Below are 23,792 nucleotides of genomic sequence, written 5' to 3'. Positions count from 1 at the left end.
ATGGAGAGGCTTGGGTATAGCTCAGTGGCAGAACATTCTTGTACCACATGTGAGGCTCTGGGCTGAATCTCCAGCACTACAGAAGAAACACACACACACAGAACACATACTCTGCCTTTGTGTTTTCCACCTCCATATTTTAAAGAAGTATTATAAACATGAAGACTAGTAATTGTAACTAAAGTCCTTTTTGTTTCATTTTATTAAAAATAGCCCAGAAGAATTATAGAAAATTGCACTATTGAACTGAAACAAATATTAAAATGTATCTTTAAAGTATTTATAATTGGGAAAACTACTTTTAGTGATTACCCCTTTTTATCTTTATGAATATTTCATATTTGATGTGGGAATGTTAGGTTCTCTAGGAAGAAATGTCTAAATTTTGAATTATGTCGCTTAGTTTCCCTGGATTTTGCAAGATTATACTTCAGAAGAGTTGGACCTTAATAACCCCACTGTATTTCGAGATCTTTCTAAACCAATTGGAGTAGTTAATGAAAAAAATGCCAAAGCTATGCGAGAAAAGTAAGTGGTTTTTAAATATTTGAGATAGCCATTGTTTGAATTTTTGCTTATTTCAATCAAAACAACTAAATGTTACCCTTTTTAAATTAAAAAAGTTGTTTTTTATTATGAGTATGATTTTTTTCTTGTGTATATATGTGTACACCACACATGTGCCTGCAGAGGTCAGAAGAGGGTGTTGGATCTGGAGATGGAGTTAGAGGTGCCTGTGAGCTTTGAGTACAGGGTGCTGGGAATTGACCCCAGGTCCTCTAGTAGAGCAGCTAATGCTCTTAACTCTTAAGCTATCTCTCCAGCCCCTAAATGTTTGAAAAAATATTGTTTCTAATATGTATGGTTGTTTTATCTGCATGTATGTCTGGTACCTGCAGAGGCTAGAAAAATGGTCATCAGATACTCTAGAACTGGGGTCACAGAGGATTGTGAGCCATCACTTGAGTGCTGGGAACCAAACCCAAGTCCTCTGGAAGGGCATCACGTGCTCTTAACCACTGAACCATCTCTCCATCGCCATATTATCTTTTTTCAATGCAAGCTACTTAAATTTTTTTCAATTATCCTTGTGCATATTCACTGTACATGTTCTACTGAAGGAAAATTTCATACAAGCATATAGTGTATGTTCAATACATTTCACCATGATGTTCAGTATATTTATTTCACCATGCTCTGCTCTCTCTGCTACCCCATGTCCTATTTTTCCAGACAGTTTTGTTGTGTACTTACATATATACATGATTTTATATATCTATATAAAATTTAGGGACCATAAGTGAGAGAACAAAAACAGTGTGTGTGCGTATATATAATATATATATATATTATATATACTGCCTGACTCAGTGTTTATGAGACTGGCTTAATTCTCTTAACATAATTTTTATAGTTACATCCACTTTTGTGCAGGTGGTATTACTTACTGCATTCTTCTGTGATTAACAACAATTCCATTCTTCATCCATTCCTCTTGTTAGATGTCTGTGTTGGTTTTATAACTTAGCTATTGTGACTAGTGCTGCAGTAAAATGTGCAAGTCGACCTGAAGTCGTCTAGCTAAATACCCTACAGTGGTATAGTTCAGTCATGTGGTAGAGCTAATTTTAGTTTTGTGAGAAACTGCCATACTGAGTCCTGTAGTTGGTATAACAAAAGATTGACTTCTGCAGGTTGGTGCTGTGATTTCCATGCATGCACTGTGTCACACAAGCTTTGGGACACATTAAATAAATATGATTAAAAAACAAAAATGTATCTGTAGTGCTAGGAGTATAGCTCAGTAATCAGCATTTACCTGTTGTATGTGAAGCTTTGGTTTGATCCTCAATGTTGCTAAGTAAATTTTTGTATACTAATTTATTCATTAGAATAAATTGATATTGGTGCTAGCAGGATGGCTGAGTGGGTAGAGGCTTTTGCCACCAATCTTTACAATCTGAATTTGATTCTCAGAACCCACATGGACAACCTCGACCTGTGCACCATGTGCACACAAAGAATAAATAAACACTGAAAAATAAAGCCGGGGATGTAGAGAGATGCCTCAGCAGTTGAGAGCACTTGCTCCTTTTCCAGAGAACCCAAGTTTGGTTCCCTGCACCTGCTTCCTGTGGCACGTAGCATCCCATAGCTACAGCTCCAAGGCATCTGACAACATGTGGCCTCCAGGGCACCTACATATACCTGAAATTCACTCACTCAACACATACATACACTTAAATAAAAATAAATTTTAAAAAAGTAAAACAAAGAATAGATAATTATTCATCAGGAAGATTTTGTCCCAAGGAAGTAGAATTAGATTTGATAAAAATGTTTTCTATTTTAGTCTCTATTTTAAAGAAGTTTCTATAGTCAACATGTGCTATTATTGTATTATACAAAAATGCTAGGTCTGGAGAGATGGCTCAGCAGTTGAGAGCACTCGCTGCTCTTACAGAGGACTTGGATTCAGTTCCCACTACCCAAATGGCTGCTCACAAACCCTGTAGCTCCAGTTGCAGGGGAGCCCACTCACTCCCTGGCTCCACCAGCACTGGACGTGCAAGTGGTGTATAGACATACATGCAGGCAAAACACCTGTACACTGAAAATTAAATGAAATTATTTTCAATGCTTCAAAAGCTTGTTTCAGTGATATTTCGTTGTTTAGGAAACATTCTTCGAAATTAATTTTTGCCTGTTATGTGGGGATGCAGATACTTCATTTGATAGTAAAGTATATGACTAAGGATTGATGTTTTAAAGAATATTATGCTTTAAGCTAACTAGTACAGATTTGGATTCTTACCATTTTGTTGTTAAGGTCATAAAACACTACTTTTTTTTTTTTTTAAGGTATGAAACTTTTGAGGATCCAATGGGAACGATTGATAAGTTTCATTATGGTACTCATTATTCAAATTCTGCAGGTGTCATGCACTATCTTATCCGTGTAGAACCTTTTACTACCCTCCACATCCAGCTTCAGAGTGGAAGGTATGCTTAGAGTAAAAACCTATTTTCCTCTGATTGTAAAGTTGAGAACTGTTTGCTTTGATGTCATGTTCTGTTGTTCGAATCTTAGATGGCCTTTTAATAAAAACCCAGAGCCAGATATCAGGGTGAAAGCTGAAAGATCAGAGAAGCAGAACAGCCAGCCACTAGTTCTTACCTCTACAAAATCCTCAGCCTAAAGAGAATGAGTTCCTGTTTCCTCATGCCTTATATACCTTTCTCTGCCCTGCCATATTACTTCCTGGGATTAAAAGTGTGTGTGCTTCCCAAACAAAGGCATGAGATCTCAAGTGCTGGGATTAAAGGTGTGTGCCACCGCTGCCTGACCTCTATGTCTTCATTTAGTGGCTGGCTCTGTCCTCTGATCCTCAGGCAAGTTTATTAGGGTACACAATATATCACCACAATGTTCTGAATGATGGAGCCATGTCTTTTAAATCCTCTGCTAGGTTTTAATTTAGAGAAAATCAGCCAGAGTAGTTTAAGAACAAGTCATTCAAATTAACTCATATATAAGATATTTGAATGTGATTTTTTTTCACTGATACTGTATTGTACGTTTGGAATCCCTTCAAGTTGAGAAATCAACCAGAGATTTATAATTAGATATCAGACCAAGGATGTTGCCCACTGGCTGAGAACTTGTCTATCGTGTACAGGGTCCTGGGTTCAGTTCCAAGTAACAACTCAGTCCCCAAGTTGTAGAATTACGGTGATGTAGAGCTAAATCTGACTATCCACAGATAGTCAGATCTTAGAAGTGACTACACAGTCTTCCTAAGAATGTGTTCATAAAGACTAGATAGAGGAAGCAGTTGGGGATTTACAGCAGCCACTTATACAGGCCTGTGATACTGCTATAATAACCTTATCTGTGGGTATTGTGACTAACCAGTATTTCACTTGTTCCTAATTGTTCTAAGGAAGCTGCGTGAGTCTTCCACTGTCAGCTGTGTTCTCCAGCTTTTGCCTTAGCTCTTAGCATTACCATTTTGTTCTTGCAACTCAGGCAATAGTATACAAACACTGCCTCTTTTATTGTCTTTGCATGTAACATCTATAGTTAGCCTGTATTCTCTACCCTGTATAATTACAGTAAACTTTGGTTTTCAAGAAGAGACTCTGTCTTTAAGATTCTTAAGCATCAGTAAAATGTTGGACTGACAGGAGATAATTTCCTTCATAAGATAAAGGAAATTATGACTAGGTTTATTTTGGTTCTTTATAATTTTAAGAAGAAATGTGATTTGACAAAGCTTTAAAATAAATTCTGTTTGTGCTTTAAAAAGTACCATCAAGAAAATACAATCAAGAAAATCCAATAAGGGAATTGTATTTGGAACATATACAGAGTCCTTACAGCCAAATAATACAAAACTGAATTTCAAAATGGAAAAGGGTCTGAATAGCAATTTCTCTAAAGAAAATAGACAGGTGTCTGACACATGCAAAGATGTGCAATGTCATTATCATAAAGATAATAAAGGTTGTTTTCAGCTACTAAAGAGGAAGATTAAGAAAGAACTGTAGTCACATGGAAATTGTAAAGGTTTGTTCTCTGCTTCCTTGCTTTCCTCTAGTAGACTGTTGTCTTTCAATCCCACGTGCAGGTTTGACTGTGCAGACCGGCAGTTCCATTCCATCCCTGCTACCTGGCAAGCTCTTATGGATAATACATATGATGTAAAGGAACTTATTCCTGAATTCTTCTATTTCCCTGAGTTTTTAGAAAATCAAAATGGTAAGAAATAGAGGATTTAAATTTTTTTCAACAGGTCCCAGTGAAAAATTGTGAAAAGCAATTTTGAGGGCATCTTCTGTAATATTGCATGATTTATTTCAGGTTTCTTCTGTGTGTAAATTAGTGACAGGATTGAACTGATACCAGGGAAATGACATAAAGAACCAAGTCTTACTTTTCAGGGAAGTGATATAGGAAACTAAGATATGAGTCAAATTTGAACTCCTAAGAGAACTTACCTCAGCGGGCAGTCTTTACTAGAGACACGACACTGCTGTACACTGCCATTGCAAGTCTTTGAGGTCAGTAAGGTGATAACTTAGACCAAGGTCAGTGAGCCAAACCCATGAGTAAACTCATGTTTTTAGAGTATCATATATACCCGTTTATATTATGTTTATCTGTAACTAGCTTTCAGAAATTAATGACCAACTTGAGTAGTTACAAGAGACCATGTAATTCACAAAGATGCAAGTGTTCTTTTACCTTTTAAAGAAGACGGCTCCTGATTCCTTATTTGGAATGTACAAAAGGTGCACATTTAAAATAATGGCGAAATCATTGCACTTTTTGGAAATTAGGTTATTGGAGTAGAGATGCATTATGATAATTAAATTTTTAAAATATCCAAATATTTTTTCTGTAGTGTTATTTTACTTGATTATTACTACTTTTTTATTTTTTTGGTTTTTTGAGGGCTCTGGGAACTCACTCTGTAGACCAGGCTGGCCTTGAACTCACAGAGATCCACCTGCCTCTGCGCCTCCCCCCCCCCCCCCCCCAAGTGTTAGTACTAAAGGCGTGTACCACCAGCACCACTTGGCGTTTCCTACTTTTGTGTGTGTGACATACTGGAGATTGAACTCAGAGTCCTGCTCACTTGATTGGCACACACTCCACAACCAAACTGCTGCCCTAACCTTATATTTGTTTTAAAAGCACAAATAAGTTTGCAAGATTTGGGGGTACATTTTTTACAGACTATTAGTCAGCTATTGGACTGGAATTTAATAAAGCCAGTGTGTATGTGGAATAGGAAGAGTAATTGGGCTGAATTTTAATGAAAAACTTAAGGTATTCTTTGCTCTACAATTCATGGTATTTATTGGAGCCAATTGTTGCCCTCAGCCCTATGACCTCATGGTCTCTATGTATAACTGTGATTTTATAATTGTTTGATAGGAGTTTAGGCAGGAGAAAACAAATGTATCATCTAATAGGAATAATAGTAATATAAACATCATAAAATTGCACAATAAAATTTCAGTGTTTTCTGTAATAAAAAGAGATAATTTAGTTTTAGGTTTATAGTGTCATCATGGCCAATTTCTTTCTGTATTTTCACTCTTTGATTCTGAGTATTTTGGCTTTGTTGATGGCTAATCCTTCTCATTGTTACAAATAACTGACGTAGCTTAAGCATAGTAGGTAAAAACAACAGCATCTTGCAAAGATGGGAACGTTAATGTGTTGTGTCCCTCTAAAGTCTAACCCCTGTAGCTTCATTCTCTAGAACTTTGTCTGTACCAGCCTTTAAAGCAATCACATGGAATAGGTATGGCATTTAGGGCGGAAATGCTGTGCAGATGACATGAAGGTTCTGCAGAGAAACCCAAAGGGAAATGACTGTGAAGTGGACACTCTGTCCCCTTCACACCTGGACCTTTAAACCTTACCTAGACTTGGGAAATGTGGTATTTCAAGGCAGTACACTGCTATCTGATGACTGGTATTTTAAGACCTTTTTTTGAAGGTCTTTTGTGTTAACACTTTCCTTCTCACAGTGTATGAACAGGAAAACCTCATACTTGATAAAGTTCTGTCACATGTCATGTTCAGCTAGAATAGCAACTCTCTTTGTGGAATAGTGCCGTAAAAGATGTTATTCTCCATGAAACAAAACTCTCAGTGAGTGAGTTTAAGGTATAAGTTATACCATAAGTTTTAATGAACCATATTTTGTAAACTAACCATTAAAAGGACCATTATCCATGTTTAGTGTAAGGATTATATTCTATTGTAATCCAATTAAAGTGAGGAGTGTAGCGCTTTCCCTGTTCTTTTTTACTTTTCATTTGTATGTGTGCGTGTGTTCCCATGCCTATGCACTTACACGTGGAGGAGTGTATGTGTGTGTATCCATGCATTCATTTGGAGAGGCCAGAGGTCAACGTCCTTAATCCTGTTCCACCTTAACTGGGTGGGCTGCTCAAAGCCCATAGGATTCTTGTATCTACGCTCAGCTCTGAAGTCATTGGCATGAGCCACTGTACTTGGCTTTACATGATGGAGAACCAAATTCAGATATTTATGATTGAATAGCTGAAATTTGCCCACTGAGTGTCTCCCAAGTTATTCCTCCCTACTTTCCTAAGAAAAAGAATTCTTACTCAGATAAACCTTCCAAAAATGAATTTTAAAACGCTTTATGTAGTATAATTAATGAGTAAACTATACTGAAATAGATAAGTTAAAGTATTTTTCTAGTCATAGGCCCTCTTTTGTATGTTTTACATTACTTATTTAAATCTAAAATGATTCTGATGTTTTTATTTTTTATGTGTCTTAGAATTTAATTTGGGTCACCTACAAGTTTCCCAAGAAGTGGTAAATGATGTCATTCTTCCAAGATGGGCTAAGTCAGCTGAAGATTTCATTTATAAACACAGGAAAGCTCTGGTAAGATTTTCGTTACATCACCACCAAGTCTAATAAAACATAGATATGTTTTTCAAAGATAAGTTAAAGTGTACTTTTTTCTAGATTAATTTATCTGTTATATATTACTGTTCTAAAAATACAATATATAATTTAATCTTAGGATATAATTTTTGGTGATACTATCCATGATTATGTACCAGAATATGGGTTTCCACTTTTTCTTTTTTTTAATAATATCTTACAATGGTATATATACAAATCTAATTATAAATACCAATTATCAGTGCCATAAGCTTTTGATTTCTGGTATATAGGAAATCAAAAAAATTTTTTTCTTGAATTGACAAGTTTTAGACAACTATTACAAAAGAAACTACCACAAAAATGCATTCCACGCCAGATGGTGGTGGCACATGCCTTTAATCCCAGCACTCGGAAGGCAGAGGCAAGTGGATCTCTGTGAGTTCGAGGCCAGCCTATTCTACAGAGCGAGTTCCAGGACAGGCTCCAAAGCTACAAAGAGAAACCCTGTTTTGGAAAAAACAAAAAAATGTATTTCACACCTCTTATTTAACTCTCTTAGATTTGGGGAGATGTTAATAGCTTTTTTGTGTTTTTTTTTTCACCCAGTGTATTTTGGGACATTTTTGAAATTTTTGATTTTTGGATTAGCTAATAAATCCTCTGCAAATATTTCAAAATCTGGGAAAATCCACAATCTGAGTTGGGCCTAGTGGCAGTTTCTTAGGAGGCTGAAGCCTGAGTTCCTGACTTCGAGTCCTGCATGAACAACATGATACGAACTTGTCTGAAACAAAACAAAACATACAACAACAAGCAAAATCTCAAATACTTGTAGCCTTAATCATGTTACATAAGGGATGTTCAGCCTGGGTTAACATTCCAGTTCTCTGTGTGTTTGCTGTTTACCCAGCTGGTATAATGAAATGTTTTGCAGTTTCTGTTTTTGCTTCATTTCAGTTAAGCATGACTACGTTTTTTAATTTTTCTGAAAGATTACCCAGGTCCTAATAAAACTAGCCTATCAAAAATGCCACTTTAAAAAACTGAAGAGTGTTTAGGTAAGTCTCCAACTTGGAATTGAAGAACTAGAGTTAGTTAGTTAGTTAGTTTACCATTGGTGATTGTGTCACTGTCTCGTAGCACTGTTTACCAAGCAGTACTCTTCTTTAAACAAAGTGTGCCTATACACTATGTGTGCAGTGCCCAGCAAGGACAGAAGTGTGCGGATGTTTTACGTGTATGTGTGCCTACACACTGTGTGTGCGCAGTGCCCAGCACGGACAGAAGTGTGCGGATGGTTTACGTGTATGTGTGCCTACACACTATGTGTGCGCAGTGCCCAGCAAGGACAGAAGTGTGCGATGGTTTACGTGTATGTGTGCCTACACACTATGTGTGCGCAGTGCCCAGCAAAGACAGAAGTGTGCGGATGGTTTACGTGTATGTGTGCCTATACATTATGTGTGCGCAGTGCCCAGCAAGGACAGAAGTGTGCGGATGGTTTACGTGTATGTGTGCCTACACACTGTGTGTGCGCAGTGCCCAGCACGGACAGAAGTGTGCGGATGGTTTACGTGTATGTGTGCCTACACACTATGTGTGCGCAGTGCCCAGCAAGGACAGAAGTGTGCGGATGGTTTACGTGTATGTGTGTCTACACACTATGTGTGCGCAGTGCCCAGCAAAGACAGAAGTGTGCGGATGGTTTATGTGTATGTGTGCCTATACACTATGTGTGCGCAGTGCCCAGCAAGGACAGAAGTGTGCGGATGGTTTACGTGTATGTGTGCCTATACACTATGTGTGCGCAGTGCCCAGCAAGGACAGAAGTGTGCGATGGTTTATGTGTATGTGTGCCTATACACTGTGTGTGCGCAGTGCCCAGCAAGGACAGAAGGGGTCCGAGATCCTGGAACTGGAGTTACACATGGTGGCTAGTCGTCATGTGGTTACTGGGAATCGAACATGCTTTCTCTTTAGAGCAACCAGTGTTCTTCTCTCTGGCTCCATGTTTTTGTTTTGTTTTGTTTTCCCCTAAGACAGGGTTTCTCTGTGTAGCCCTAGCTGTCCTGGAACTAGAGATCCACATCCTAGGCTGACCTTGAACTCAGAGATCCACATGCCTCTGCCTCCTAAGTCCTAGGATTAAAGGCCTGCACCACCATCTCCTGGCTGCTCCATGCCCTTTTTAAAATGAATTTAGATTACAGTTGGAAAATACCTGTATTAATTATTAAATTTGTTCTCTTTCTAGGAGTCTGAATATGTGTCTGCTCATCTTCATGAGTGGATAGACCTGATTTTTGGCTACAAACAGAGAGGACCAGCTGCAGTGGAAGCACTCAATGTCTTCTATTACTGCAGTTATGAAGGTCTGAGCCTACCTACGTCTTCTCCTGTATGCTCTTGTAGAATTAGTGTGTCTTTGTTATACATGGGGTTTGGGCCTGGATCCTTAACATAGGAAAGAGTACCTCAACAAAATAGCTTTTCAGAGGGGGTCATGAAACTGCCACTATTTCAGTTTTGTAATAGTAGTTTATGATGTGTGTGTATCTATGGAAATCTAATCATAGACACCAGTCATCATCATACGCTTTTGGTTTCTTAAATGGGAAATTAAATTTCCTGTTTAATCAAGTCTTACATTGAACATTACATAGTATTTTTAGTAAACTTTGAAAGAAGGCACTTAGAATTTCCAGTAATAAATTCTTAGAATCGAAACTGTTTTCTGACAGCTATGGGCAGAAAATGTTCTCTCTTTTTAAATCTTTTTTGTGTGTACGTATATGATACATGTGTGAGTACACAAGGAGGTTGAAGGTATATGTCAGGTGATCTTCCTCACTGGTTCTTCCCCTTATTGAGACAGGCTCTCCCATATGTACCCACACACGTACATATGCGTGCACACACACACACACACACACACACACACACACACACACACACACACAATAAAAGTAGGTCATTTTTCTGGTGACAAGTTGAAGACTGATGTTTTGTTTTAAATGTGTTAATCAGTCCTTGATGTATTTATCAGAGTCTTACTGGTTTGTTTTTCTCAATAGTGATTGCTTCTTGTTTTAGGTGCTGTAGATCTTGATGCCTTAACAGATGAAAAGGAAAGAAAAGCCTTAGAAGGGATGATTAATAATTTTGGGCAAACACCTTGTCAGCTGTTAAAGGTAAATTATGTAAATTATCATCAGCTTAGAGCAGTGGTTCTCAACTGTCTTAGTTAGGGTTTACTATTGCTGTGAGGAGACACCATGACCACGGCAACTCTTATAAAGAAAACAATTAATTGAGGGGGCTCACTTAACAGTTCAGAGGTTCAGTCCATCATGGTGGGACATGGCAGCATGCAGGTAGATACGGTGCTGGAGCTGAGAGTCCTACATCTTGACTCAGAGGCAACAGGAAGTCAACTGACAGTCATACTGAGTAAAGCTTGAGAAAAAGACCTCAAAACCCACCCCAGCAGGGACACATTTCCAACAGACGGTGTGGCCTCCATCCCCCAGGTCTGCATTAAAGGCCCACGTCATCCAGCTTCCTCCAGCTTCCTCCAACAAGACCACATTAACTAATAGTGTCACTCTCTATGAGCTTATGGGGGCCAAATACATTCAAACTACCACGTCAACCTAATGCTGTGACCCTTTAATACAGTTCCTCATGCTGTGACCCCCAACCATAACATGATTTTCATTGTTACTTTATAACTGTAATTTTGCTATGTTATAAATTGTATATAAATATTTTTGGAGATAGAGGTTAGCCAAAGGATTCACGACCCACAGGTTGAGAACTGCTGGCTTAGAATGATGTTTCGAAGTATTCTGAGGCTTGAAGAGTAGTAGAGTCCTAGAAAAATTGTACTTGATAGTGTTTGATTTATATGATTGCATTTCTTCTTTTAAAACAACAGCAGTGGGTTGGGGATTTAGCTCAGTGGTAGAGTGCTTGCCTAGCAAGCGCAAGGCCCTGGGTTTGGTCCTCAGCTCTGGAAAACAAACAAACAAACAAACAAAAAACCCCAGAAAACAAAAAAAAAAATAAACCAAAACAACAGCAGTACTATCTCTTGGAGATTCAATTCTAAACTTCATTTGAAGTCCCTCTACTTAATACATCAGTCCTCCTAGTGTCAGGAGTCTCAGTTACATGAGCACATTACAGCTTAACAGAGGATAAGTGCAATCAGCCAGGGCTACACAGTGGTTTCTGTGAGTTCAATGCCAGCCTGGCCGACTTAGTGAGACCCTGTGTCAAAGAGAAAAGTTTAAAAAGGGCGGGAGAATATAGTGCAGTGGTAGAGCTCTTTCCTAACACATACGAAGTTCAGAATCAAGCAGCTCTAGGTGGGGCTCTGATTAGAGCCTTCAGTTTTGTTCCCTCTCCCTTTTGTTTTGTTTTGTGTTTGACACAGGGTTTACTGTGTAGCCCTGGCTGTCCTGGAACTCACAGAGATCCGCCTGCCTCTGCCTCCTGAGTGCTGGGATTAAAGGTGTGTGCCACCACCGCCACCAGGCTTGAGCTCTACTTTTTTTATTACTGTTATTTTACAAGAACAGAGCTGATTTGTTGGTTGGCAGGGCAGTTATCCTGCCCTGTATGTTCATGCTTGTAGGGGTCAGAGTTTCATTTCTTGGGTGTCCTCTCTCTGACACTGTCCAGCGTTTGGTGGAAACCCTGATCTTTTACAGTCCTAGAATTCATCAAGTAGGCTAGGCTGGCTGGCCACCTTGGCTGGCCTTTTTAAAACAAGGGTTCTGTAAATTTGAACCCAGGTCCTCATGTTTGCTTCTGGACGAGTACTTTACCGAGCCACCTCCTTCACACTAGTTTTTATTGTCATTAAAAAATATTGCAGGGGGCTGAGGTGGTAGTTTAGTCCTGGAATGTTTACTTAGTATGTACAACGTCCAAGTGCAGGCTCAGTCACCACACATACAAAAGAAGATCAGACAAGGTTAGGACTCCCAGCCTGTAATTTAAAATAAAGATGTTGTTGGTTTTTTTAAGTATTAAAAGCTACACATTTAAGTGTCACATCTATTGCCTATTATCAAGTATTTTGTAGTAGAGGCAGAAGAATGGAACTGCACCTCCCTGGTTTGGTTTGTTTTCTTTCTGAGACAGTGTTACTGTGTAGTCCACACTGCCTTAGAACTTTCTGTAGCTGGCTTCAGACTCCAGTTCCTCCTGCCTTGGATAGTCAGCATTGGTGATTCTTTGGTAGAACTCTTACCTGCCAAGCACTAGGACTATAGATGTATGTTACTGTATCTGACAAGAATCCTTTTTAGAAGGACAACTCTTACAGATTTTAATTGTGCCCTTGGAATAGTAATAAGGTATTTAATATATTATCACTATGTTTAATTAACATTAATATACTTAATTCTGTATCTGACTCAGTGGGTAAAGGCACCTGCTACCTGGCCTGATGACTTGAGTTCAGTCTCCCATGTCAGCATGGTGGAGAAGAGAATTGATTCCTGCAGGTCGTTCTCTGACCTCCACACATGCACTATGACATGCACATGCCCATATATACACAGAAAAATCAATAAAATGGAATTTAGAGCTTAGAAGAAAAAAGATTCCTATAGGCTGGATGGCAAAGATTGATCATAAATAACCAATGGATACTTAAGAGAAAAAAGAAACTAAGAAATACTAAGTAATTGGTGAATGAGCATGTAAAAAAATCATTCTGATCTGGAAACACAGGAGTGATATCAATAAGAAAAACTTTAAAGTAGAAATGAGATGTCTGTAGAAAAGAAGGATGGATGGCAGATTTGCTGGGGGATAAGCTGAACCATGGCTTGGAGTTGTTAACAGTGCCTAGCATGCCTTCTCTTGTAGAACAGTCCACTGTGTATGAGTGAACATGGGCAGGTTTTCATGGAACTCTGAAATTTTTCCTTAAAATTATTTTGAAGGAACCACACCCTCCAAGATTATCAGCAGAAGAAGCTATACAAAAGCAGACCAAAACAGAAGTTGCAACCCTAAACCTCTTTCAGCACCTCCCTGAACTGAAGTCCTTTTTTATAGAGGTAAAACCCAACTTGATAATGTTGGAGACCTTTCTCCAGTCCTGTGTTTGTACATGTGTGTGTAGGTGTGCTCATCTGTGCCTGTAGTTGTACCACTTGTGTGGTGTGTGCATATCTGTACACGCCTATAGTTGTATCACTTATTTGTGAAAAGCCAAAGGTCAACTCGAGTATTTTCCTTTATTGTTCTCTTCACCTTATTTTTATTTATTTATTTTACATCCCAACTGCAGTTTCCCCTCCTCCCAGTCCATCCCCCCAACCTCTCCTCCTCCATTTCTCTTCAGAAAAGGGCAGGCCTCCCATGGGTATCAACAAAGCATGGCATATCAAGTTGCAGTAACAGTAAGCACCTCCCCTGGTATTAAGGCTGGGCAAGGCGACCCAGTATGAGGAGTAGGGTCCCAAAAGCCAGTAAAAGAGTTGGAGACTTCCCCCACTCCCAGTGTTAAGAGTCCCACAAGAAGACCAAGCTACAAAACTGTAACATATGTGCAGAGGACCTAGGTCAGTCCATGCAGGCTCCCTGGTTGTCAGTTCAGACTCTATGAGCTCCCACGAGCCCAGATTAGTTGATTTTCTGTGTTTCCTTATGATGTCCTGACCGCTCTGGCTCCTACAATCCTTCCTTCTTCCCTTCAGCAAGATTGCCTGAAGTCGGCCTAATGTTTGGCTATGGGTCTGCATCTGTTTCCATTAGTTGCTGGATGAAGCCTCTCTGAAGACAATTGGGATACTCACCAGTCTATGAGTACAGTAGAATATCATTAGGAATCATTTCATTGATACTTTTTTTTTCTCCAGTCAGGTTTGGGTCTGTCCTAGGTCTCTGAGTCATTCAACCTCTGGGTCCTGGTGCTCCAGGCAGTGTCAGGGGTGGGCTCACTCTTGTAACATGGGTCTGAGGCTGAAAGAGTCTTTGCTTGGCCGCTCCCACAATCTCTGTGTCATCCTTACCCTAGCACATCCCATAGGCAGGACAGACTGTAGGTCAAAGGTTATGTGGCTGGGTTGATGTCCCAGTCTCTCCACTAGAAGTCTTGCCTGGTCACAGGAGATAGCCAGTTCAGGCTACATATCCGCTGTTGCTTGGAGTCTTAGTTAGAGTCATCCTTGTAGATTCCTGGGAGTTTCTCTTAACAGGTTTTACCCTGTCCCTAAAAGGCCCTCACCTGATTCCTCCTGTTCTCATCCCCATCGGATCCCAGTCCACCCTTGAAATCTATTCTGTTTCCCTTCCCAGGGAGATCCATGCATCTCCCCTTGAGCCCTCCTTGTTACCTGGCCTCTCTACCTCTGTGGATTGTAGCATGGTTATCCTTTACAGCTAGTATCCACTTATAAGTGATACTATGCTTGTCTGGCTGGGTCTAGATTACCTCACTCAGGACAGTTTTTCTTTTCTAGTTCAATCCATTTGCCTGCAGATTTCATGATGTCATTGTTTTTAACAGCTTAGTAATACTCCATTGTGTAAATGTACCACATTTTCTTTATCCATTCTTTCAGTTAAGGGAGGTCTAGGTTGTTTACAGGTTCTGGCTATTACAAATAAAGCTGGTATGAACACAGCTAAGCAAGTGACCTTGTGGGCACACCTTTTGGGTATATGCCCAAGATTGGTATAGCCGGTTCTTGGGGTAGATCAATTCCCAATTTTCTGAGAAGTCACCATATTGATTTCGAAAGTGGCTGTACAAGATTGCACTCCCACTAACAATGGAGGAGTGTTCCCTTTGTTCCACATCCTCCACATCCATCCAGCATTTGATCTTAGCCATTCTGACAGGTGTAAGATGGTATCTCAGAGTTGTTTTGATTTGCTTTTCCCTGATGGCTATGGATATTGAACAGTTTCTCAGCCATTTAACATTCTTCTGTTGAGAACTGTCTTTATATCTGTACCCCATTTTTTAATTTTTTTTTTTTTTTGATGTCTAGTTTCTTGAGTTCTTTATATATTTTGGAAATGTGCCCTCTTTTGGATGTGGGGTTGGTAAAGATCTTTTCCCATTCTGTAGGCTGTCCTATTGACAGTGCCCTTTAAAGTCTTACGGAAGCTTTTTAGTTTCATGAGGTCCCATTTATAAATTATTGATCTTAGTGCCTACACTATTGGTATTCCAGTCAGGAAGTTGTCTCCTGTGCCAATATATTTAAGGCTATTTCCCACTCTCTCTTCTGTCAGATTCAGTGCATCTGGATTTATGTTGAGGTCTTTGATCTACTTGGACTTGAGTTTTGTTCAAGGTGATAGATATGGATCTGTTTGCATTCTTCTACATGCTGACATCCAGTTAGACCAGCACCATTTGTTGAAGATGCTTTGTTTTTTCCATTGTATAATTTTGACTTCTTTGTCAAAAATCAAGAGTCCATAGGTATGTGGATTTACATCTGGGTCTTCGATTGGATTCCATTGATCATCTGTCTGTTTTTATGCCAATGCCATGTGGTTTTTACTACTATTGCTCTGTAGTATAGCTTAAATCAGGGATGGTGATAACTCTGGAAGTTCTTTGATTGTACAAGATGGTTTTAACTATCCTGAATTTTCTGTTTTTCCATATGAAGTTGAGTATTGTTCTTTTGAGGCCTATAAACAATTGTATAGGAATTTTAATGGGGATTGCATTGAATCTGTATATTCCTTTTGGTAAAATGATCATTATTCCTATGTTAATTCTACCAATCCATGAACATAGGAGATCATTCCATCTTCTGCTATCTTCTTCCATTTCTTTCTTCAAAGTCTTGAAGTTCTTGTCTTTCACTTGCTTGGTTAGTTACCCCAAGATAGTTTATATTATTTGTGGCTATTGTGAAGGGTGTTGTTTCCCTGATTTCTTTCTTGGCCCATTTATCATTTGTGTATAGGAGGGCTACTGATTGTTTTTTAGTTAATCTTGTATCCAGCCACTTCACTAAAGGTATTTATCAGTTGTAGGAGTTCCCTGGTAGAATTTTGGGGGTTGCTATGTATATTATCATATCATCTGCAAATAATGATACTTTGGCTTCTTCCTTTCCAATTTGTATCCCCTTGATGTCCTTTAGTTGTTTTATTGCTTTAGCTAGAATTTCAAGTACTCTGTTGAATAGATATGGAGAGAGAGGACAGGACAGCCTTGTCTTGTTCCTGAGTTTAGTGGAATCGCTTTGGGTTTCTCTCCATTTAATTTGATGTTGGCTATTGGCTTGCTGTATATTGCCTTTATTATGTATATCCCTTGTATCCTTGATCTCTCCAAGACTTTTATCATGAAGGGGTATTGGATTTTGTCAAAAGCTTTTTCAGTATCTGTTGAGATGATCATGTGATTTTTTTTTTCTTTCAGTTTGTTTATATGGTGGGTTAAATTGACAGATTTTCATATGTTAAACCATCCCTGCATCTCTGGGGTGGAGCCTACTTAATCATGGTGGATGATCTTTTTGCTGTATTCTTGGATTCTGTTTGTGAGTATTTTATTGAGTATTTTTGCATCATTGTTCATGCGGGAAATTAGTCTGTAATTCTATTTCTTTGTTGAGTCTTTGTGTGGTTTGGATATCAGGGTGACTAAGGCCTCATGAAAAGAATTTGACAATGTTCCTTCTGTTTCTATTTTGTGGAATAATTTGAGGAATATTGATATTAGGTCTTCTTTGAAAGTATGATAAAATTCTGTGCTAAAACCGTCTGGCCCTGGGCTCTTTTTTTTTGTTGGGAAACTTTTAATGACTGCTTCTTTTTCCTTAGGGGTTGTAGGTCTATTTAAACTGTTTATCTGATCTAGATTTAATTTTGGTATGTAATATCTATCAAGAAATTTGTCCATTTCTTTTAGATTTTTCAAGTTTTGTAGAGTACAGGTTTTGAAATATGACCTAATGATTGTCTGGATTTCCTCAGTGTCTGTTGCTAATATCCCTCTTTTCATTTCTGACCCATTAATTTGGATATTCTCTCTTTGTCTTTTAGTTTGGATAAGGCTCTATGTAAGCACCAGCTTGACTTCTCCATGTTCAATGAGTTGTGTAGGTATTGTCTTCAGCAATGGGGCTTTGCTGGCAGTTTGTGGAGTGCAGCTTGGCAACAGCCTGGATTTTTGGGGGGTTCCCATGGGCCAACAACTTAATTAGATGTAACCCAGTTCTGGAAGCTTCATTTGGTGACAAGAGATGTTCAGTTGGGACTCTGTCTTCCCCATTATTTTGTGATTTTATTGAGATCACTCTCATATATGTATGCATTTTAAGAAACTTCTGCTGTCTTAGATTTCTATACTCCTCCTCAGATGGCCCTTAATTTTAGCTGTCTCTCCCTGTATTCCCTCCCTCATCCATCTCTCCCCTCCACCTCCCCTTTTGATCCTCCTGTTTCAGCCCCCACCTCCCATCCATCTATAACTGCTTATTCTGTTTTGCTTTTCTAGGCAGATCTATCTGTCCCCTCCAGTCCTTTAGTTATCATTGACTAAACAGCTAATATCTACATATAAGCAAATACATAGCATATTTGTCTTTCTAGGTCTGGGATACCTCGTTCATGTTGATTTTTGTTTTTTCTTTTTCTGTATCCATTTACCTATGATTTTCATGTTTTCATTTTTTTTCAATGTCTGAGTAATATTTCATTGTGTAAATGTACCATACTTTCTTTATCCATATTTTAGTTGAGGGACATCTAAATTGTTTCCAGTGTCTAGCTATTATGAGTAGAGCAGCTATAAATATGCTTGAGGCAATGTCTCAGTGGTAGAATGAAGCATCCTTTGGGTACATTCCCAAGAGCAGTATAGCTGGATCTTGAGGTCCATCAATTCCATCTTCCGGAGGAAGCTCCACATTGACTTCCATAGTGGCTGTACAAGTTTGCACTCCCACCAGCAATGGAGGGATGTTCCCTTGGCTCCTCATTCTCACCAGCATAAGTTGTCACCTTTGTAATTGATCTTAGCCATTCTGACAGGTGAAAGATGAAATCGCAAAGTAGATTTGCATTTCCCTGATAGCTAATGATGTTGAACATTTCTTCCATTTGAATTTCCTCTTTTGAGAATTCTGTTTAGATCTGTACCCTGTTTTTTAAATTGGGTTATTTGTTTCCTTAGTATATTTATAATTTTAATTTTGAGTCCTTTAAATATTTTGGATATTAACCCTTTATTAGATATGTACCTGGTTTTAAAAAAACGAAAAAACTTTCCCCATTCTGTGGTCTTCCACTTTGTCCAAATGATGCTGTCTTTGCTGTACAGAAGCTTTTCTGTCTGCTAAGTCTAATTTACTAATTGTTGGTCTTCGTGCCTGTGCCAGTGAGCTCAGCATTGTTCCCACTTCCTCCTCTGTCGGATTCAGTGTGTCTGGGTGTGTGTTGACGTCTTCATCCAGTTAGAATGGAGTTTTGTGCAGGGTGCTAACTATATTCTACTTGGAATCTTCTGTATGCAGCCATCTGGTTTGACCAGCACCATTTGTTGAAGATGTCTTGTTTCCAGTGTCTGTTTCTGCCTTCTTTATCAAAATTCAGGTGTTCATAGGTGTATGGATTTATGTCTGGGTCTTTGGTTCTATTGCATTGATCAATGTGCCTGTTTTTGGCAAACTAGATGTTTTGTGTCGGGATTTTTTTTTTTTTAGATTTAACATTTTCTTTGACCAAAGTGTCCATTTCTTCTTCATGTCTTTAATGCCTGAAATTCTCTCTTCCTTCTCATATTCTGTTGGCGAGGCTTGCTCCTGAGGTTCCTGTTTGAGTATCTAAATTTTTCAGTTCCAGATTTCCATGAGTTTGAGTTTTCTTTATTAATTCCATTTTTATTTTCTTGTCTTGAATGGATCAGTGTTTGTTTGTGTTTTTGTAGGTTTCTTTTAAGGGGTTTGTTCCTTTCCACTTTGAGGACCTTTATCATACACTTAAAGGCTGGTTGAAGGTTTTGAGTTTTTGTTGTTGTTGTTTGGAGGGGTTGTTGTTTTGTTTGTTTGTTTGTTTTTCAAGACAGGGTTTCTCTGTGTAGCTTTGGAGCCTGTCCTGGAACTCACTCTGTAGCTCACAGAGATCCACCTGCCTCTGCCTCCCGTGTGCTGGGATTAAAGGCGTGCGCCACCACCGCTCGGCAAGGTTTCCAAGCTCAGGGTCTACTGTGCTAGAGTTGCTGGGGCTCTAGTGGAGACATTGTCCTGGCTGTTATTGATTGTGTTTTTCTACTGGTGTCTAGGTATCTGGGTTTGGGAAGATTGTAATTCTAGGTGCTGATATCTGGTCTTGTCTTTGTTGGGTGGGTATTTTGTTCCTTGGTTTCTGTTTCCTCTCTGATTCTTAGAAGAGTGTGGTGGCTGTGTGTTGCCAAGAGTCCTAATAGGTGTGACCACTGGGGGTTCCAGGTAAAATGTATTTCTAGGTATTGGGAGCTGACACTTAGGAATGGGGATTGGCTGACGGGGGGGGGGGTGGGGGGGTGGGGTGGGGCACTGAGAGGGGTCCACAGCAGGGAGGAAAGCAAGGCATCGCACCTGGGATCTGCTTAGTCCCCTGGGAATGGGAGCAGAGGTTTCTACATATTGGGAACTGACACTTAGATATGGAGGTAGGCTACAGGGGAACTAACAGCAAGGTCAGGATCTGCTTAGTCATCTGGGAATGGGGCAGACTTAGGATTGACGTGGAGGAATGGAGGAAGAGGGGAAGATCTTCAGTTAGCCTACGTACTTTCCTGCTGGTTCCCAGGGCGCGACTGCTGTGGTTGGAGGCTGGGATACAGCCTTGAGTGGGAGGAGGGAGGTTAGAAGGGAAGATCTGTATAATCCACTGGAGATGGGGAGGGTGTGGAAGGAGGCTGAGCAGGCAGTCTACAGAGCTGGGGGGAGACTTGGGTTGAGGGAGAGCTCCAGATCTGTAGTTAGCTTACTTGCTTCCCTGGCTGGAATCACAAATGGCTCCTGATTTACAATTTGAAGAGAAAAGCAGTTTCTATGGATTTTATAACATTATTTGTTGGATTTCATAGCATTATTAGTTCTTATAGCCCTCTTAATAATACTTGGTACATGGTATATATTCAGTAATGTTATGATAAACGTTAGCTGTCATTTTTAAACTATAGACACAACAGAAAAATACATTCAAATTATTGTTATTTTGCATTGTGGTAAGATGATGGTAATTGTTTCCTCAGAATGATATTTATTTTTGGATCATAATATATGATTTTCATAACGTAAGACTTTCAGAAAGAACCTCAGTTAACAAAATAGATCAATGTTTTTGATGTAAAGCCCAAAAGATTTTCCTATAAATTATAAACAACTTTCTCATTTAACTTACTACATCTGCATTATGTTTGTATCAGTACGGCAGGGGCAGGGAAAGATCCTAATTTTCTCTGTTTTAAATGATTGCTGCTCCTTGGCATCTACATCTGCTCCCCAACAGAGGACTGGAATAGAGAGGGATTGGTTTCAGATGATTCGAGTGTGCTGGGTATTCAAACATGGCATATAATTCCTTTCCCACATTTTATATTAAATTATTACATGATCAGGTAGAGTAAAATGAGGTATTGTAGGGATCCCTGTCTAAACAATAGAAATTTTCAATAATTTAGTACCTAATAAAATGAACAGAACCAGCCATTAAATGCCTTTTATTTTACAGGGAATTAGTGATGGTATTCCTCTATTAAAGGCCATCATCCCTAAAAATCAATCTCGTTCTTTTATGTCTCAAGGCAGCCCTGAGTTACTGGTAAGTTGATGTATACCTGTTTCATGTTGCTACGTCTGTATTCATTAGTTTACCAGAAATAGGAATGAATGTAAAAATATTTCCATTACATTCCTAAACTTCGAGTGTGTGTGTGTGTGTGTGTGTGTGTGTGTGTGTGTGTGTGTGTATGTGTTGGAGGGTGAGGGTGTGCACATGCATCTGGAGGTCAGGGGACAGCTTGTGCGAGCTGATTCTCTCCTTTCATGTGGGAGGAATTGAGTTTTAGTTCCCAGGATTGGCGGCAAACTTATGCTTCTAAGCTGTCTCATTGACCAATAATAAACTTTTGAAAAGAAAATTTTAGTATATTTTATGTGTGTGGATATTTGATGTGTACTATGTACACATGCCTGGTTCCTGCAGAGGTCAGAAGAGGGCATCAGATTTTCTGGAACTGGAGTTATAGATAATTATGAGCCACCAGGTGGGGGCCAGAATTCAAACCTTAAGTCCTCTGGAAAAGCAACCAGTGCTCTTAACTTCTGAGCCACCTTTCTAGCCCCTGAAAGAATATTTTTAAAATAATCAAGAAGGCTACAAGGATAGCTTCATGGTAGAACACCTGCCTAGCATGTGTGAGGTCCTAGATTTGATCTTTAGCATTACAAAAATAATGGAAAAATTTGTTACGAAAGTAATTTGATTAAATATAAAATATATCTTCTGTATATTTTGCTTTAATTATAACATTTATCTGGAAAAATAAATCCATGGAAATAGCTAGGAGCCTTATCACGATAACTGTACTAACAATAATAAGAACTAAATCAGGTCTTGTTAAGGTCTTCTTCTAGGGCATTTCAGTGAGTGTTTTACACAAATTTTTATTTAGCCTACCCAATAGCCCTGTGAAGTAGCACTATATGTTCCTTTTACAGATAAATTAAGTCCCAGAGAGCTGGCAAGTAGGAATCTGAGACCTTGGCACATGAACTAATCCTAGGTTTGTCTTATTCTAATTCTGTAACTTAAGTGTATAGAAGTGTGCTATAGCACAGTGAACAGTAGGGACTGCAGAATTAGATTGCTTTTTATAATGTATCTATTGTGCTTGATTAGAAAAAGAGTCTAGAAATACATACAGTAGTTAGTCCTGATAGTAGTTTTTAATGGTAAGATTCTGTAGTTTTCAACTCTAAAACCTGCACGCGCGTGCATGCGTGCGTGCGTGCGTGCGTGCGTGCGTGTGTGTGTTTAGGGGGAGGGGTGGGTTGGGGGATTGAGTTTGAGACAGGGTTTCTCTTTGTATAGCTCTGGAACTTGATTGGTAGACCAGGCTGGCCTTGAACTCACAGAGATCTACCTGCCTCTGCCTCCCAAGTGCTAGTAAAACCGTTGTTTTTTTTTAAGTTACCTGAATTGGGGCATGGTTAACGTGTTGTTTTATAATTGAAGGAGTAAAAAGTTTTTCACTCTTAAAATCAAGTACACACTAATACTGTTGTTTCAGGGACATTGTAATGGTTTGTCAACTCTCCTATTAGGTCTAAGTGATAGTTACGTCATATTCGTCATGGTAAAGGTAACCTCAGTTTCCTCTGAATGTTAACACTAATGCTAGTAACCTGAGAAGTTAAGATGAAGAGTAATTAGCTAAAGAAAACAACTCTTCTTACAGTAAGCTGTAAGTAGAATTTTCCACTTGAATTATTTAGGATTTGGTTTCATGTATCTTACACTGTTCTCCAAATGATAGATGTCAAAATCTGTGAGCATCTGGTTACTCTTAGCCACATTCTTTAATCTTTTATTTATTTGAGTTTTCATATGTTCTTTTTCAGGTAACAGTAAGCATGAATTATGTTATTGGAACCCATGGATGGCTACCTTATGACAGGAACATTTCTAACTACTTCACCTTCATCAAGGATCAAACTGTGACTAACCCGAAGTAAGTAATGGACAGCTAATGGGTTTTGTTGTTGTTGTTGTTGGAAGGTTTTTGTTTTTGTTTTTAGGTTTTAGTTTTTTTCCTGAGACTGGATTTCTCTGTTCTGGGGTCCGGCTGTCCTGGAACTCACTCTGTAGACCAGGCTGGCCTCGAACTTCCAGAGATCCACCTGCCTCTGCCCCCTGAGTGCTGGGATGAAAGGTGTGCACCACCACCGTCCAGCGATTCCTGTGTTTTTAAAGTAATGCTTTGAGACACCAATTTTCTCTTTTTTCTCACTTTGCCTCCCCTTCTCTCTGGTTTTAAGTTATAACCTGACAGTATTTGGCATTCAGACATTGCTAAATTCCCGTTATAACAAATATAGAATAAAATATTACATTGGAAATGGTAAATGGTCATATTATTTTTTACTACTTACAAATAATCTTTATTTGGGTTTTATGTTTTTAGGTATTGTCTCATTACGTAACTGTCCTGGAACTCACTCTGGAGACCAGTCTGGCCTCAAACTAACAGCAATTTTCATGCCTCCTGAGTGCTAGGGTTCAATACTGTACCATCTTCCTGTCTGAGAGATATCTTACTGTTGGTAATAGTCTAAGTGATCTCTTAATGAAAATTTTA

General features: G+C 39.0%; 1 protein-coding gene across 2 annotated transcripts in view; it reads left to right on the top strand.

Moving 5' to 3' along the window:
• Nbeal1 (neurobeachin like 1) overlaps positions 1-23,792 on the top strand; it is a 145,754-nt gene that overhangs the window by 108,358 nt on the left and 13,604 nt on the right. For both annotated transcript variants that reach the window (XM_059278567.1, XM_059278568.1), the window contains 9 exons: positions 404-528; positions 2,863-3,003; positions 4,632-4,762; positions 7,332-7,441; positions 9,702-9,819; positions 10,541-10,638; positions 13,408-13,524; positions 21,164-21,253; positions 23,056-23,165. In XM_059278567.1, the coding sequence (XP_059134550.1) occupies positions 404-528; positions 2,863-3,003; positions 4,632-4,762; positions 7,332-7,441; positions 9,702-9,819; positions 10,541-10,638; positions 13,408-13,524; positions 21,164-21,253; positions 23,056-23,165 (1,040 nt within the window). The remainder of the gene's footprint in view (positions 1-403; positions 529-2,862; positions 3,004-4,631; positions 4,763-7,331; positions 7,442-9,701; positions 9,820-10,540; positions 10,639-13,407; positions 13,525-21,163; positions 21,254-23,055; positions 23,166-23,792) is intronic.

The sequence above is a fragment of the Peromyscus eremicus genome, chromosome 13, assembly GCF_949786415.1.
Source record: "Peromyscus eremicus chromosome 13, PerEre_H2_v1, whole genome shotgun sequence".
Lineage (NCBI taxonomy): Eukaryota > Metazoa > Chordata > Mammalia > Rodentia > Cricetidae > Peromyscus > Peromyscus eremicus.
This window is presented reverse-complemented; position numbering and strand designations above follow the sequence as displayed.